Below are 16,380 nucleotides of genomic sequence, written 5' to 3' on the forward strand. Positions count from 1 at the left end.
CATTGATACACTAAAATAAGTTGAGCCTTTTTAAAACCGCCCACTGCATGCATGAAAATTAGTTAAGAGGGTAAAAAACTTTGCATGAGTGCGTCGTGCCGTGTAAGAGTTCCGTCAGCCGCTGGCGCCTAAACAGTCCCCTCTCGTTCGCTCCTTTTTTTTTTCACTGTCACGCGTGAAAAATTTCCATGTTTGTCCTCGCCACTTCTAGCCGCGTGTATTATTCATTTGTGCTACTGCATGCCTTGAGTGGCTGTTGAGAATTACCTTGTTCAGAACCTAATTTGATCCGATGCTACATGCACATAGCCTCAGATCAGGTCGCGTGCCCTTCCCTTGATGACGGTCCGGTCCGGCTCCAAAAAAAATTACAAAACCCAGTTTCTTATCCCCCATCCGTGCGTGTTTGATGTATTGATTGATAGTAGGTAGGGCTGTGGCTGCGGTTGTGGCTGATCGCTTCTTTGTTAGAGGATGATGCTATCCCCGAGGCTTGAGGGCCAGAGAAATGGGAACCAGGGAGCCCGTCTTTAAGTGAAGGGTTCACGTTATATTATTCAGATAACTCTCAATCTTCAAGAAGGGATAAGTCTGCACATCAAGCCGTCAACCCTGATGATACGGAATACCCTAAAGGCCACCTCCACTACTTGTCTACAACAAACAATTTAGCTTACCCTAGAACACTGGCCACTGAAGACTATTTTCATCAATCTAGCCTTATCGTACAAAACATCATGTTGTCATTTGGGGTCTCTTGCTAGTAATTAAGATATTGGGAATTTTTAATTTATCTAGTGAAATGAGGATTGTCGTTTGAGGACTTGTGCTACCAATCTAGACCAAACATGTTTTCGGAGACCCCATCTATAGAGAGAACAACATCTAAATTATCCTTTCCCAAGCAAAATGCCAAGGCAGGAAAAAGGAAAAGAAAAGAAGAGAAGGAAAGTATCAATATACCAAAACAAATACAAAGCGCCAGGGTATCTCATGCTCCAACATATACATCATCAATACAGGACTTCAACTCACTGTCCTTCAACTCAGAGAAAGGCATAACTGCCACCTTCTGACTTGCCCGAATCTTCTCTTCTCCAGTTCACCGACGAGTTTCCTGCTGGCTTCGAGTGTCTGCTGCCAGGAACACTGAGCGGATCTACACTCAAGCGAGACAACTTGCTCATCGAATGCCCCCAACCTTGCCGTAAAGAGGCCAATGATCCCCTGATGCTATTCTGAGCATCTCCCCATTGGCTGGGGGATATCAGATCCGAATCTGCTCGCTCTCCAGGCCGTGCTCCATCACGGCTCGAGCTCATCGCCGTGCTTGGTCGAAGAGGATGGAAAGGCGACTCGTCCACGAGCTGGTGATATGACGCGCCTGTCCCATCGCGCTGGGATTCGTACACACGCCAGTTCTCCCCGGAACCAAACGAAGGGTCACTTAAAAGCCCTCTGGGTGTCTCTAAATCATACCATGGCCTGCTACTGGGGCCGACATCCTCTCCCAGTAGTTCCTGGGTGGACAGACGTACTAGCTCCGGCCGTCTCAATGTTGGCAGGCTCTGAGTTGCCCCTATTGAAGGGTCCTCAACATCACCGATTGAGGCATGAGAACCGAGCCCAGTATCTGGCGCTCGTGTTGGAACCCTGGTCAGGAGCCTCGGGCTGGAAAGATGCGAGGAAGCGAAGGCCAATGAGCTTTCATTGCCACTTGTGTAGTAGTCAGAGCCCTGCTGGAATAATGCCCTTTGAGATCGGATGTTGGGGAGACCATTGAGCGAGGAGTCAGCTGCATCGTTACCCCCCATGAAAGACCTTCGTCTTGCATCTGATAAAAATACCGGAGGAGGTATCAGCTGACTAGTTGACTGTGATAATGTCGAGTTCGACAGTTGGCTCCTCAGAGAGTCACGACTTGGCCGCCCTGCAGTTGCAGTTCCAACTGTGACCCAGGATCTTCTTTCATCCTCGCTGCTGGATGTACCAAAGGGCCGAGATACACTGGTGTTGGAATTCTCAGCGACGAATATCGGAGGAAGAAGAGGTGTCGCCATGAATCCTAATGTTGGAGATGCCATAACTAGCGTTTCCGAATCCATCTCAGAATGGGGTGTCCTTATCGGGCGGCGTTGTTGTTTGCCTGCAGCTGCGATGATCTCGACTTTGTCGGCCTCTCGCATTGCCGCCGAGCTCCCGTTGACACGAAGGCTCTCGAGGACAGGCCCAGAGATCTTATGGCGAAACTTGGACGAGAGATATGTTTGTCGTTTGCGGCGGCGCCGAAGGAGACAACAAACAAGCAGCATAGAAAGAAATATGACGACCAGAAGAGGCAGAAGAATCGCGAGGAGGAGGGTACCGGTTGTCAGACTCCCATCTGCATCAGACAACTGTACATCAGGCTCTGCCGAGGTTTCGGTGGGCGCGACAGAAGTAGACGTGCCCGTAGATGTTGATGAAGTGCGAGACTGAGTTGTCGACGAAGATGTAGGCTCGAACGGTATCACGCTCAAATTTAGAACCTCGGTCTCTGTGTCGTCTAAAGTCTTTGACGAAGCTGTCACGGAAATATTTAGATCTCCTGAAGCCGATACTGGGATCTTCCCGGTAATGTTAAAGTCATCAAGCTTTAGCCAATCATTCTTCGGTTTGGCTGAAATCTGAAGGTCAATGTCATCAGGGTCCCAGAAATAGGGCCGCAAATCAATATCGACATCTTTTCCAGCCTCGACCTTAATACTGTCAAAAGTTGAGCGAAATAGAGCAGTGGAGACATTGACAGTGGCGTATATGTTAAGCGTATCTTGATATGTGTCGCGGAGTGTGATGGTGAAGTTGGTTGAATGATCGCCTTTTCCTGGTGTTCCCTCGATATCCCATGTTTTCTTGTCCAAGGACAGCCAGTCCGGCATCCCGTCTGTTGAAATATCAAGGTCGTCGATCTTCACAGGTTTGTTGTCAAGCTTGATGCCATCTGCTAGCCCGCGATATGCAAGCTTCTTCCCTCTGGTAGTGTTCAGAGTGATGTTGGGGTTGTCAACACTGAGTTTGTGTCTACCCACAATGACAGAGAAGGCAATTGACACGGCAGAGAAGCCAACAATGTCTGAAGCGACAAGCTGGAAGCCAAAAGTTTGAGGAGGCTGGATAAGTGACTCGAAAGGAGGTGTTTTGCCACTAAATGTCAATGAACCAGCATCGAACCTCATCCAAGCAGGTAAGGGACTGCCATCGCCTGAAGTCGCATAATAGTTGATCATATTGGGCTGGTATTCAAATGTGTCGGCACCAAAAGTAAAGCTGAGCTCCGTAGAAGGATACGAGATTAGTGATGACGGCGGCGAATAGTCGCCAAAATCCTTAAGCTGCTCCAGAAGTGGTGTTTTGAGGGATGGGCCTTTGTTCCTGGACACGACCAGAGTTGAACTTAGCAATGCCGAGCCAGAATCATCCTTGGCAATGATCTCTACTCTCTGCCCTACCACATCGCCACTGGGAACGGTGTCGTTAGTCGGGATGCCATATAGACGGCGATCTTTGCTGTCGATAGAAATCCATTTTGGCGCATCCCCAAGCGAGTATGATATTTTGGAGTCTGATCGAAATGTGTAACGAGAGAAGACGTAAGAGAAGGGTTCATCTAACCGGGCTACTGGTGGTAACTGAGAGTTAATCGGGTAGTTGATTGTTGGCTGAGATTTTGTGAGTCCTGAGATGGTGAGAAGGAGAACAGCGAGTATGAAGGAAGTCATCATGGCATGGCAATACACTTTTCAGTGTTGAAGTTCGAATAGGATAACATGAAACGCCATTCAGGTGAATAGGAACTCGCTGAACAGAGCCGAAAGGATGAAGGAAAGAGAAGTGAGAAACAGGAAGGCCGGGAGATAGACGACCGTACGAATGCATATCGTGAATGACATATTGATGGCTGGCAAGCTGAAGACTTGAGCTAGAGGAATACTGAGCCCTTCATTCCTGTATAGCTTCTCCACTGAGCCTCTTTGAACCACGGGAGAAAAATTGGTGGTGATAGTCAATTAAGGGAACGGTGTTGAATCCATTCGCCCATTTCAAGAGGAGGCAAGATGTCTCAGGTTAACTGAACTTCCCGTGGGATGGAGAGACATTGACGTGTGGCGGGTATAACCAAAGAAACGATACTGTAGGCTGATACAACATTCCTATGGAAGGCTTGGTAGCCCAGAGAGACTGGTGAGACATCGTAGCCACTCGGCATGACGATGATGAAAAAATCGACATGGTAATCATGAAGGTTGACGGGATACTGGCTTCATTGAGCTAGGGGAGGAGGGCTGGAGAGGGAGAGTCAATAATTAGCAATGGTGTTGTTGAAAGAGCATATATTGGCTATGATATCATATAACGCCTCCCTTGATCATTAAACTCAGCATGGCCATTGGGTATTGATACTATCATCTGGGCCATTCCCTGGGAGCTTGTCAACCTCATGTAACATGCATGAGTCGACCCTTGACTCTTTCAGCTTTCTTAGTAACGAGCAACACTCGCCCGAGTGAGGCAGCAGTGGATCACACACGATTTCTCATGTTGAAGGGCAACTAGGTCGGCGAATTTATTTGTGGAGGAGCCCTTATCCAAACGGAGTACAATGAGTTTTGGTATACGTAGTTAGTTTAGTCGTTATCGTCAGTCCCGCAGAGCCTTTAACGAGCCAATCGCTCAACTGTTTCGATGACTCTTTAAGCGGAGGATGCCAACAAAAATAAAAAGGGTCTATTTGAGTCTGGATCGCACACGTATGCAAGTGCAAAAAGCCGTAGAAGAGGCAAAAGAGGAGCGGTCGAGTACCTAGGTTCCTGTGATTAGAAGGGGAAAAAGTCTGCAGGTGACACACAGGGCAGTTAGGTTGTGCTTTTCACAGATACTCGATAGAAGGCTATCTTATTCTAGGTTAGCAGGCGCAAGAGGGAGTAACCTACCTACCTGAAGGGCCGGAACGACAACTTAAAGCCATAGAAAGTTCTTCCTCTCGCTTCATTTGAATAGAACAAACCCATCTTCCTCGCTTTATCTGTAGGGCAGCGCTCCTCAAGCTCCACTGCATTGATAGGTATCCCTTCGACTTTCAACACTACCTATCCCTTGAGGGCAACTAGTCGTGATAGATCCGACTACTCCGTGCAGTCTATTTTTTTTCTTCTTGACCCTCTGCAAAAGCCAAGGGACTGAAATCGAAGGCCCGAGCAGCGACAACTCTTTCGCAATGAGCAGTCCACCGTCGTCCCCTCTGATGGACGCGGTCACCATCAGCGAGGACATTGCTCCGTTGCCGTCCTTCAAGGCCAGTGGTGTTGCGACTATCGATTTCGATGGCGTTCTCTCCAGTCCTCTCAAGGTGCACGAAGATGTGCGATCTGGTTGTGGTGGGCAAACGTGGCCCGCGGGAATGCTTCTCGGCAAGCATATGTTGCGTTACCACAAAGACCGTCTTGCTGACGCTCGAATGTGAGTTTCGCGCTCTTTCTTCAACTTCGACACTGCTATCGCATGCATGTGACTTGGACCGGGTCCTTTGTCTTGGTCTGCATAGACAGTGTGAGTATACCGAAAGACGGAGTAGACTTGCTGACTCGTTGGTCATAGATTGGAACTTGGAGCTGGCGGCGGTCTCATCGGCCTTGCCGTCGCCTTAGAATGTCAGCTTCAGAATCAGTTGTTAGTGACGGACCAGCTGGAGATGTATGAGCTGATGAAGCACAACATCGAGCTGAACAACCTACAAGACAAAGCCAAGGCGATGGTGCTCAACTGGTACGTGAATTTGAATTCATTTGTCATGTGTAACATCCTCGTCTGCCGTACCAATCCCCTGGTCAGATGAGGGCGAGCCACTAAGCTGACTGGTCTGTCCATGTAGGGGCGAAGACTTGCCAGCTGCCGTGCTGGAGCAAAAGCCAGACGTGATATTGGCTGGTGAATGTGTCTATTTCGAACCTGCTTTCCCTCTGCTGATGTCTACGCTTAAGGCTCTATTAGAGCTTAACCCCGCAGCTGTCGTGTACTTTTGTTTCAAGAAGAGGAGACGCGCGGACATGACCTTTGTCAAAATGGCTAAGAAAGCGTTCAAGGTCGAAGAAATATTCGATGAGGATAGACCCATTTTCCAGCGCCAAGGCCTTTTCCTCTTTTCTTTCACCAGCCGCCCAACCACAGGCCAAACCAAATCTACTAAGAAAGAAAGTCAATCTCAACTGTCGAGATGATGAAAACGGCCAATGAACGCTTTGTCTACACAGCATCTTTGTTGGCATGCGCCTGAAAACTGTCCATGCATTGTTGAGTCCTGGCGCAGAGACCCGACTGGATCTTTTTATGAGGAAACACAGTGACACTGACAGGACTGCATAGTAAGTCTGACCAACAGGACTTCAATGTAACATCGCCAAGGGTTCTTGAGTCGACTCAATGATAGTCCGCCTCCAGTATTGCTCCCAGTATGTGTCGTTATGATGGAGGTATAATGGGCCTCGAAATGTTGACTTTTCCCACCGATTCGAGGGTTCGGAATTCGTGGAAGAGAGAATAGACATGCAGAGCACCCACACCTGCGTTACTGGCTATCCTCCGAGCGACATGTGCCTGAGACTTGTCTGTCGTCTTTGTTACAATAATAGGCACTGTACAAGCTGGACCAATGAAGTCTGCGCTTATAGCAAAGAAAACCAAGTCATTGTGGCCTGCATCTTTCTCAAGAAATTCCCAAGCACACCGTAAGATTTTCATCACATCGCATCACAGTGAAAGCGCATATATGTTCACACAGACAACGAAGCAAATGGAATAATGACTGGAAGCACAACTCAATAAATGAGAACGTCACGCATGCATTGGCGCCAACATTATCCCCAACGACCCAGCAAGAGAAGGCGGCAAAGAAGACTTTTTATTTCCCTCACACCACCGGGTTTTCTGGTACTTTCTCACTCTTCCAGGCTTCTAAACTCCTCCTACTGCTGCAAGCCATGTCAGCAAAGACAAGCCGTTGGGTTGTTGATGAGTGGATGAGGTGGCACCCAGATTAACGTTGCCCTGAACCTGGGAAGAAATGGGTCTTGTTTCAACTTGGCGTATGGCGTCCTCCACACCTCCCGGATGCACGTTGACTCGTTGAGTGCTTTCAAGCCTCTCAAGCCTCTGCGTTTCGGGCCAGGCACAGGGCGCCAGCGAGCAGGACAACTCAGAGATCGATTTACAGTGTCTCCCCTCCACCAGCTTTGGTCCTCCATCAGTGCCAGATGTCCCTTGCTTCCTCGCTCCGCAGACCTCCCGCCATCGTCAGGCACATACAGACTGTCATTGGCTGCCTCTTAGCCCTGACAAGATCTAACTCGGAAGCTGACGACAGGGCGGCCCCTTGCAGATTGACCAATCACAACATCCTTGGTGAGAAAACATGCCTTGAGTCGGACCACTGGACTGCGCGCGTTCTCTGTGAAGGTGGTGCGGGATCTGAAAAATCAAGTTGCTCGGCGATGACTCTGATGATTCCGTTCAAGACCTCTTTAACTTCGCTATACTGAGATGACGCGGCCCGCAATACGTGAGTCGCTATTCCCCGCAAAGCCGTTCTCAGATGAAGCAGCTAGCTGATTGAGGACGGGTTTTGAGGTTCAGTTCTGAACGAGGATGCTGGCGATCAACTTTGCAGCACAAACACGATGAATGCCCCTTGATGGTGCCACGGCACCCCTGAAGGGCGACAGGGTTGATTTTGCTTCTCCTTGTCCTCAGGCCTCGTTCTCAGGCTGTGTAGCGCTCTGGCATTTTTTACGTAGCTGTTAGGGCAGACCGTTTGCATGGTTCAGGGACGTGTTTTATGGCTGGCTCCAGCAGATCCCAATGGCCCAGTGAAAACCTCCTGAGGAGCGAAAGAGATGGCAGCTTGCCACGTCCGTGCTGTGACCCGTTTCGTCTCCACCATCCACCTCGGAACAAGGCCAGGCACGCAGGCACGAGAAAGACTGACTGGCTTGGAATTGGGTGTGTGGGCTATGCTTGTGGGTGGATTTCTCTGGAAAAAACCACGCGTAGCCAGGCCCCCCCAAAGCGGAACTCCCTCTCAGCTCCCACTACCGGGGATGAATCCGGTACGCCGCCGCCTGTGGTTCTTTTGCCTACAGTTGCGGTACCCTTGACTCACAAGTTCCAGCGGGTTGCTTGTGGACACACTGCGTTCAGCGCTGGTTATGGATGGCACACCTCCAGTCTTCGGTACCTGGCTAGGAGTAATGTACTAACGTTAGTCTAAAGCCAAGCCTTTTAAGAGCTAGCATAATGAGCCGGCGCCGTCTTTTACGGCGAGGCGTAGTATTAAAGGAAGAGTCGGTTCCTCCCCTTGTTTCGTTTCTTCACCTACGATCTCTTCGAGTTCAAACACCACTCATTCCCACCTGAGCACTGAGCAGGACTCTCTTCTCTCTCACGCACACATTCCCTCACACGACGGTCAACGTCCATTCATTCAATTCTTTTTTTTGAAATAGATTCATTCCTGTGGAACAGAATCTAAACCATCCTTCCTTTGCCTAGCAATCCATCGCGTTGAGATACCCTTTCGTCTACACACCAGACGTATCACAGCTACAGCCACTCTTTGGTTAAATAACAGAACTCGAAAACAACAACAACAACAAGAACAAACCATCCATATATCAACATGAAGTCTTTCACTCTTGCTTCCGCCTTCTTCGCCGCTGCGGCCGTTGCCCAGCCCCACGCCAACCCTCACGGAAACCACCACCGCCGTCACCACCAGAACGAGAAGCGCGCTGTTGTCACCGAGATTGAGTGGGTGACTGAGATCGAGTACGTTACCAAGATGGTCGATGCTACTACCACCGTCTGGGTCCGACCTGAGGCCGAGCCTACTACTGCTCCTCAGCCCGAGACAACTCAGGCCGCCCCCAAGAAGGTTGCTCCCAAGAAGGAGAAGAAGCCTGCTCCTCCTGCCCCTACCACTACTCTGGTCACCAGCGTCTACACTCCCCCCCCTGCTCCTAAGCCCACCACTGAGGCTGCTCCTGTTGCTGAGCCTACCTCTCAGTACGTCGCTCCCGTCGAGCCCACTACCCAGGCTCCGGCCCCCAAGCCCACCACTCAGGCCCCCAAGCAGGAGGCCGAGCCCGAGACTGAGGTCGCTCCCGTTCAGCAGGAGAAGGCCGCCAAGCCTTCCTCTGGCGGTAGCTCCTCTGGCAGCAGCTCCTCTGGTGGTTCTGACACCAAGCACGGTGAGTTCACCTACTACGATATTGGTCAAGGTGCTTGCGGTGAGGACGACACTGGCAAGGATGACTCCGTCAACATTGTCGCTCTCTCTCACCTCATGATGGGCCCGCTCTCCAACAACAACCCCATGTGCGGCAAGACAATCACCATCAAGGCCAACGGCAAGACCTGCCAGGCTACGGTCGCCGATAAGTGTATGGGTTGCGCCATCAACGACATTGATGTCAGCCGAAAGGTCTACGAAGAGATCTGGGGCAGCCTCGACTCTGGCCGCACCGAGGTCGAGTGGTGGTTCAACTAAGCGCCACGCCAAACACGTTTTCTTGAATCATGAAAACAATACGAAGGATACCCTTTTCTTACGACTGTTACTTTTCATGAAGCGGGAATCTCTTCAGCCCCGAAGGCGCTGGGGCGTAAGACATAAAAAAGGCACTTGGGTACCACTTGGACCTTAGACCTGGAGATTCTGGATTGGGGTGTTTTTGGTTTCTTGGGCGAATCAGCTCCGGTTGACAGTCGTTTGACTTCTATGTACATAAACTTTGGATACGCCGTTCGGATAGACAAACAATACAGCACCCCCAATCAGGGACTGCACTTTTGATTACATTACGTTATGTTGTGTGATATGATTTCCCCTCAATCGTTGTGACATGTCGCCTAGCATTGTTTATTTTGAATCTAATCTCAGGGCAGATGAAGCGAGCGGGTTTTTAATTTGTGATCCTGGTATTCTGGTCGCTACAATGTGACTTCTTACTCAACCAATCCATGCCCTTAGCAGGGTCTATTAGCGATCAACTCTACTCCGTAATGAATTCTCGTTTAAGCTGGAACTTGGACATTTAATGATCAACCAGCAGAAATGGGGAGCTTGACTCTGGTAATGAATATCGCTCGGGTTCATAATGACGAATTGCTGCACTAAAACAAAATTCCTTGTCGGTGGTCGATGTCATAACACGGTTAGTCAATAAACAGCTGGTATCCAGGGGTGAATGAGAGGGTACTGCGTACTCTGTCTCGGAGCTGGAAGAGTCTAACGAGGCCACTCCCTTCAGCTAAGACTTTACTGATGACCCCTCGGCCTCACTGAGGATTTACGTATGTAAGCAAGGGCTGAAAAACAGGCAGCGTTGCACGAAGGGATTCCGATCCCTCTTGAAAGGAGAAAGAAAGGGCAAGGATAGACGCGGTTGGCTACTAGTTAATGATTCTACGCCGTACAGAGGCGTTTTTGAATACGAGCTATCGATACGGATACAAAAATAGGCATTGTCAGACTCTCAAGACCCCCGGCCCAGCCGCGCGTATTGCGTATGCGCAACATGCATATATGGATGGATATAGGACGTCTATCGTACTGCATTTACCATTTGCGTGTTCTCATGCTCATGCAAGAAGGCGGCTTGATACATAGAGCACTGCCCCCAATAGCAAGTCCAAGTCGTAAATCATGAATTTAGTGGAATGCAGTGTATTCTGAAACCTTTCATAGCAGGTTCAATAGTTCCTCCACGTAGCGGCGTGTATCGACGCCGATGCCCTGAGCAAGCTTACCTGCGCCCTCCGCGGAATCTGTACGGAACCCGACGTGATCGCTTGCGCGGCGGATGAGGAAGATTTCCTTGGCAACATCCGGATGTCGGGGATCGGGTCCAGAATATTTCCTTTCTCCTTCATCTTGAGAGGTGTCGTGGTCTGTGTTTGGGCGAGCTCCGCCTTCGTGAATTGTAGAGAGATTCCCCACGGCAGCATCTTCTTGACGGTCGAGCAGACGTGTCCAGACTATCCACCATCCACGGCTGGACTTTTGGGTACGCTCAAGGGCAGTTGAACGGGACCTTGTACCAATGTAGAGATTGACCAGGTGGAGGTGAGTGTTGAGAGCATCAGGACGGGACCACGGTTCCGTATCATCGTAGACTTCTGGTATGTTTGGTATTGATGAATGAACCGTCAATGAGACGGGATCCCAGACGAGATCATATATGTTGTTTCCAGAGTGGTTACTGCCAGAACCCGCATTGGTCTCAGGACGCTCCGGACGATAGCTTGTTGAGAGGAGAAGAGGTTTGCGTAAAGGAGCAAGTTGATGATGAAGGGAGCGATAGAGTGAATCCATAGCAAGGGAGTCGGTTCGTAGATTGAACAGAAAGGTGAACATGAATGGTCGGTTAACGTAGACAACAACGCGCAGTTTCTTTGCCTTGTTGAGATCGTGGGAGTCGTAGCCAGGTATCATATTCCCTACCACCTGCGATTGCGTGAGAGCACTGGCCGGATGCTCAAAGTCACGCACCGTTATGGCCTCTGGTCTATCCAGAGCCTCGCTCTCAAGCTCAATGTTTACAGTTCGCAAGACAGTACGAGAGTTGTTTGCCCCGTCACCAGCATCGTCCGAACTTCCACTTTCGGTTCCGCTATAATCTTCATTGATCTCCCCCTTTAAACCAATCAAGTAATGGCCAGCAGCTTCATACGAAGGCGTGCGTTCCGCAAGGCTGGGCCGCGCCAATTTGGTTGCGTCTTGGGCAGGTTCAGGATCCTGCTGCGGATTCTCGGGCTCTTTGGTAGGAGAATTGCCACTACCAGTGCCGCCAGGAAGAGACCAGTATGTGCCATAGCCCAGCTTGAGGTAGCTAACCATCTTTTCCAGTTTGCCATCTTCAGTCACTTGGATTTGGGGCTGGTCTTTGCCGGAACTCTCCCCAGCAGGGAAACAGGCTGAGGAATTCGTGAGTTCGCTCTCTGGTACCCTTGTTTGATCTTGGGCCGCTTGCTGGCGATCCGCTGCCCGTCGCCGTTTTGCGCGCCGAACCGATGTTGGGCTCTCTATGATACCATAAGCGTGGTTACCCCAAGTGTATAGATCCTCCATCCAGTGAGTAACGTCTCTCACTGATTTTCTGGACAGAGCGCCGGTACCCAAAAAGATGGCACCGTCATCGGGACCAGGTTCTCTTCCTGTCCCTAACCATTGCTCGGGGTCGCCATAGGGGTCATTTGGAGGAGGCGATTCGGGGTTGTAGTCGCCGAACTTGGAAACAACTAGGTCGACGAGCCCTTCTATTCTCCCAACCAGTCCTTCCAATACGGCTCGCTCGCCGCTACCGCGTTCTTCCTCGCCGACGCCTACGCCTAGCTCACCAGAGGCCGCAATGGGGATGCCTCCAAAAATATCACGAGCTGGGTTCCCATGCATCATGACATTCCAGGTCGAAAGGTAGAGATCCCAGTATCGACTCAATATAGTGATGAACTTGGTTCTCTTGTTACGCACGAAGAGGGCGCTCAACGAGGAGTCATGATGCATGAGGAAGATGCTATGGGCTCGCAGCAGATCGCGCAACAACAGGCTCGCGGGTTTCATCTCGCGACTGGAATATTCATATCGTTCTTCGGCGGCCTCACTCTTCTTAGTAGTGAGCCGAGGAGGGAGAGGTAGTTTGGTGAGGTCGATGCTCTAGTATCATTGGTGAGTATGGTGCTCAAGACGAACAACAAAAAGTCATGGTATTCTTACTGCTAGAATCCACCAGCCAGGTTCGAGCTCATGGAGTATGACTCTTGACTTCTCGGTGTCGATAGTATCTACTGTTGAACCGCTCGCAAAACCGCGGCTGAAGCTAGCCATGCCCTGGGCAAGGCCAATCTGTCGCAAACGCTCGTTTCGCTCCTCTGGAGAGATATTCTGAGTCGGTTGGCCACGAGTGCGCCTGCGCTTATTATGCGCGGCTTGTGTTGTAACAGAGGCATAGTAGACGATCTGATCCTCGATGGTTTCGTCGGTATTGCCAAGCGTAGGGTTGAAGATGGCGAGGAATCCGAGCTGCGCAGGCACGACAGTCCCCGGTGCTGGTTTAGCAGTACCCGAAGCTGAACGTGAGGCCATTGTTGCGATGACCCGCGACCTGTCGTCTTGCAAAGGCCTCGGAAATTGTGCTGCTTTGTTTTGATTTTTGCGCTGGAGCTGCAGCTGATGTGACTAGGAAGGTAGGTAGTTCGTCACTCCCAGTCAACTCTGACGTAGATCGGCGATCGTAACAGCACAAGCCTCCAATGAAGCCTGTAAAACCGTCACGGCGCCTCAAAATAACGGGCGCACATGAACATAAACAGCCGAAAAAAGAAAATGAGAGTGTAAGGAAGAAAGAATGAAACAGAGGAAAGAAGAGGAAAGGGAATGAGGGGAAGAAGGGATCAGGCTAGATGCTGGCTCTCTCGTGTGCAAGGTACTGCACCGTACAGATATATATCTACTGTATCTCGGGCTGTTTCTTACCTAGAGGCCCAGGCCTCGATCATGCGGGCGGGTATGGATGTTTGTGGTCGGAGGTTATACCCCGACTTCAACACGATTGGGCACATTAAAAATGGCCAATTGAGCTGTTACTTTTACGTGGTGCCTACCTGAGGTACGGAGTAGATGGGATCGAGATTCAACGGCTGGACCGAAGAAATGGAAGAGGGAAGGTCTGGGCAAGAGTGCGATTGTATTGGACGCCCATTTCCATCCTTGATTGTTCAAATGTTACATGGGTCAGAGTCTCGATCGCGGGGCAAAAAAAAGATCTCGAACTGTAGATCAACATAGCATTTCCTCTCTTCCTTTCATACAGATTGTGCTCTTTCAACAATGCCATCCATGATTGAGATTGTCGCCTCCACCGTCGTCCAGTATTCCTTAGCATACAAATCATTAACCAGCTCCAAATGTCGCTATCATAATTTCCAACGCATTAGAAATGTGTGGCATCTTCAATAACCAGTACTTGGCCTATTCATTCCTTACACCTATTGATTCATCTTTATCACCTTGTCCAAAGACAGTCTGTCTCCTCTTTGCCATCGCATACGCCTCACTAACACGTTCGCGTTGGTCTTTCAGTACTTGCATTGGTGATCGGGTTTCATCTTGAGCCTTCATGCTCTCAGTTCTGGGAAAGCCCCATCTTCTACGCTCTCTTCTTTGGCTCCGATCAAAGCTGGAGAACTCAGCCCACATAAAATATAGAATAAACGTGATGAGGGTGAGTGGTATGGTGACGGCCCAGTATAACCGAAACTGCGGTGTGGTTTTGACCCCGATATCTCCCCCGTCACCTTGCACACTATCCCAATCGAAGAGATCGGTCGAGAAGAGAGCTGAAATGAAACTTCCTGGTAAAAAGAACATTGTCACAAACGCCAGTGTTTTCATGGAGGCAGCGTCGCGAAGAGTGGATATGGAGATGATGTAGTTGGAGAGGCTGTAGTTCTCTGATATGAGATTATTCAACTGGCAAAACGTCAGTAATCTTGTGAAACATCTCTCTTTAAGGCCGGCCGACATACCACATCAATTTGGATTTGCACTCTCTTCAAGGTATACTCCCTGTCCATGGCCTGCATCATCAACCGTTTCTGGAGAACGCCGACATGGTTCTTCATCAGCTCGTCTGCTTCAGGGTTCGAGCTTTGGCCAAGGCCTAGTCGTTGCTGGACAAACTCGAGAAGCTTCTGTAGCGTCTTATCCTTCCTCTCTGTACTCGCTAGGCGGACTGCGAATCCGCTCATCTGTGCGCTCAGTGTGCCTAGCTCACCAGCCGCGATATGTTTCCGTTCAGTCTTGAAGTCTGAGTACCCTGTCCGCGCTTCTATCTGTTGGATGCCAGGCTTCATGTTGTTCTGCGTTACCTCAATCTCTCCATGGAACATGAAAGCAAAGAGGAATGCAGGAAACATGGCATGACTTGCTGTGCTGAGGCTCCATTTGCTTTTGCTCTTGAGAAGCTTCTTCAAATAATGCTGCTCTTTATCGCCAGCCAGAATCATGCCATATGTGACACCTGGTCGCAAATAAGGTGGCCTGAAGCGAGTATGTGACCATATAGACGCAAGTTTAGGCGCATAGCAAAAGGTGTAGGCCTGCTGGCTTGCTTCAGACTTAACAATCTCAGGAAAGGCATTGACGCCAGCGACACAACTCGAGAAGTAATTATATGCAAGCTCAAGACCAAACTTGTCTAAAACCTGATTCTTGGTATCTTCGGGAAGCTCAACGCAGTTATCGTCGAGGATGAACTTGGGCCATATCAGGCGCAGAACTAGTGACTCTGGTCCTGTTGTTCCTGTTCGCGTCTCCATGGCCAGCCAGGAGGCGACATCAGGTATTGTAGTGACTCCTTCATGGTAGTCGACAATGCCAGTATCATCCCTGCTCCAAAGCTCACTATACTTGAACGAGAGGACGTCGTGTGTTTGGACGATTCGCCGTGAATTGAACTCGGCGATCTTGTGGTATATCTCATCCATGTGTGCGGAGCGTTAGCGTCCCAGAAGGCTGACTGGCGGCTCGGCGCATGAGACGAGAGGCTTATGGGGCTGATTGGGGGTACTATACAGACGAGCCGGCGTTTTTCATGTCGGAATCGTCTGTATATATGGTCTGGAGGGTCGGGAAATGAAAGCTGAAGGCGTCCAGTCTGCTGATACTGGCGAACCGCTGGCGATCTGCCGCTTCAGCTGCTCATTTCACCTGCATCTCATTGCCCAGAGTCTGAGAGAAATCTACCCGTTTCGGGGCAGCCAATGGCCCCAGAGCATTAAGACATGGGTTGATAATCCTTGCTTCTTAAAATGGGCTGGGCGTCAACTAGAAGTTGAATCAATATCGGGGTACAACAATGCTTTGTTTCTCGAGTGCTGTTTATTCCGACCTTGTTCATCCCTCAGATCTCCAGTTACCCTTTCCACGATTAGAGCAATCGAGATTCAGCAGAAGTCAAGCCTCTAGAGTTGAAGCTGAAGCTCCGCTTCAATGCGGTATGTCAGCTTGTTAGCTTGCACTGCCACCAGGCAGTATTTCTCTGGTAGTAGTTATTCGAGGCTTCAATGCCTCCATCTGTGAAACAGGATCTATCCGACTCGGTATGCTGTCAATTCTCTACAAGGGAGTGGTCTTGGAGGGGAGAAGAGAATAGCCATCTAGAACAGTAGACGACGTCTTGGCTGAGCCTACACCTAGCTTCGGCCGCTAGGTAGACTAAAGTAGCCCAAGCTAAGATGGAGGTATTAACTGCGTTAGGTCCCTTATTACTACTGTACCCCGCAGGTCCC

At 50.0% G+C, this 16,380-nt stretch overlaps 5 protein-coding genes across 5 annotated transcripts; 2 read left to right on the plus strand and 3 right to left on the minus strand.

Annotated features, from left to right (window-relative positions):
• Positions 1-1,046: 1,046 nt before the first annotated feature.
• Positions 1,047-3,758, minus strand: J7337_005885 (uncharacterized protein; the record flags this gene model as incomplete). The annotated part of the gene is made up of 1 exon (XM_044823557.1): positions 1,047-3,758. The coding sequence occupies one exon, from the start codon at positions 3,756-3,758 to the stop codon at positions 1,047-1,049; it is 2,712 nt and encodes a 903-aa protein (XP_044682048.1).
• A 1,496-nt stretch (positions 3,759-5,254) lies between these two features.
• J7337_005886 (uncharacterized protein) lies at positions 5,255-6,254 on the plus strand (the record flags this gene model as incomplete). Its single annotated transcript, XM_044823558.1, has 3 exons — positions 5,255-5,496; positions 5,635-5,802; positions 5,909-6,254. 3 exons carry the CDS (start codon positions 5,255-5,257, stop codon positions 6,252-6,254), a joined length of 756 nt encoding a protein of 251 aa, XP_044682049.1.
• Positions 6,255-8,707: 2,453 nt separating this feature from the next.
• On the plus strand, positions 8,708-9,577 carry J7337_005887 (uncharacterized protein; the record flags this gene model as incomplete). Its single annotated transcript, XM_044823559.1, has 1 exon — positions 8,708-9,577. One exon carries the CDS (start codon positions 8,708-8,710, stop codon positions 9,575-9,577), a length of 870 nt encoding a protein of 289 aa, XP_044682050.1.
• Positions 9,578-10,771: 1,194 nt separating this feature from the next.
• On the minus strand, positions 10,772-13,174 carry J7337_005888 (uncharacterized protein; the record flags this gene model as incomplete). Its single annotated transcript, XM_044823560.1, has 2 exons — positions 10,772-12,745; positions 12,806-13,174. 2 exons carry the CDS (start codon positions 13,172-13,174, stop codon positions 10,772-10,774), a joined length of 2,343 nt encoding a protein of 780 aa, XP_044682051.1.
• Positions 13,175-14,059: 885 nt separating this feature from the next.
• On the minus strand, positions 14,060-15,576 carry J7337_005889 (uncharacterized protein; the record flags this gene model as incomplete). The annotated part of the gene is made up of 2 exons (XM_044823561.1): positions 14,060-14,560; positions 14,617-15,576. The coding sequence occupies 2 exons, from the start codon at positions 15,574-15,576 to the stop codon at positions 14,060-14,062; spliced, it is 1,461 nt and encodes a 486-aa protein (XP_044682052.1).
• Positions 15,577-16,380: the final 804 nt, after the last annotated feature.

This window comes from Fusarium musae, chromosome 4 (genome assembly GCF_019915245.1).
Source record: "Fusarium musae strain F31 chromosome 4, whole genome shotgun sequence".
NCBI classification, from domain to species: Eukaryota; Fungi; Ascomycota; class Sordariomycetes; order Hypocreales; family Nectriaceae; genus Fusarium; species Fusarium musae.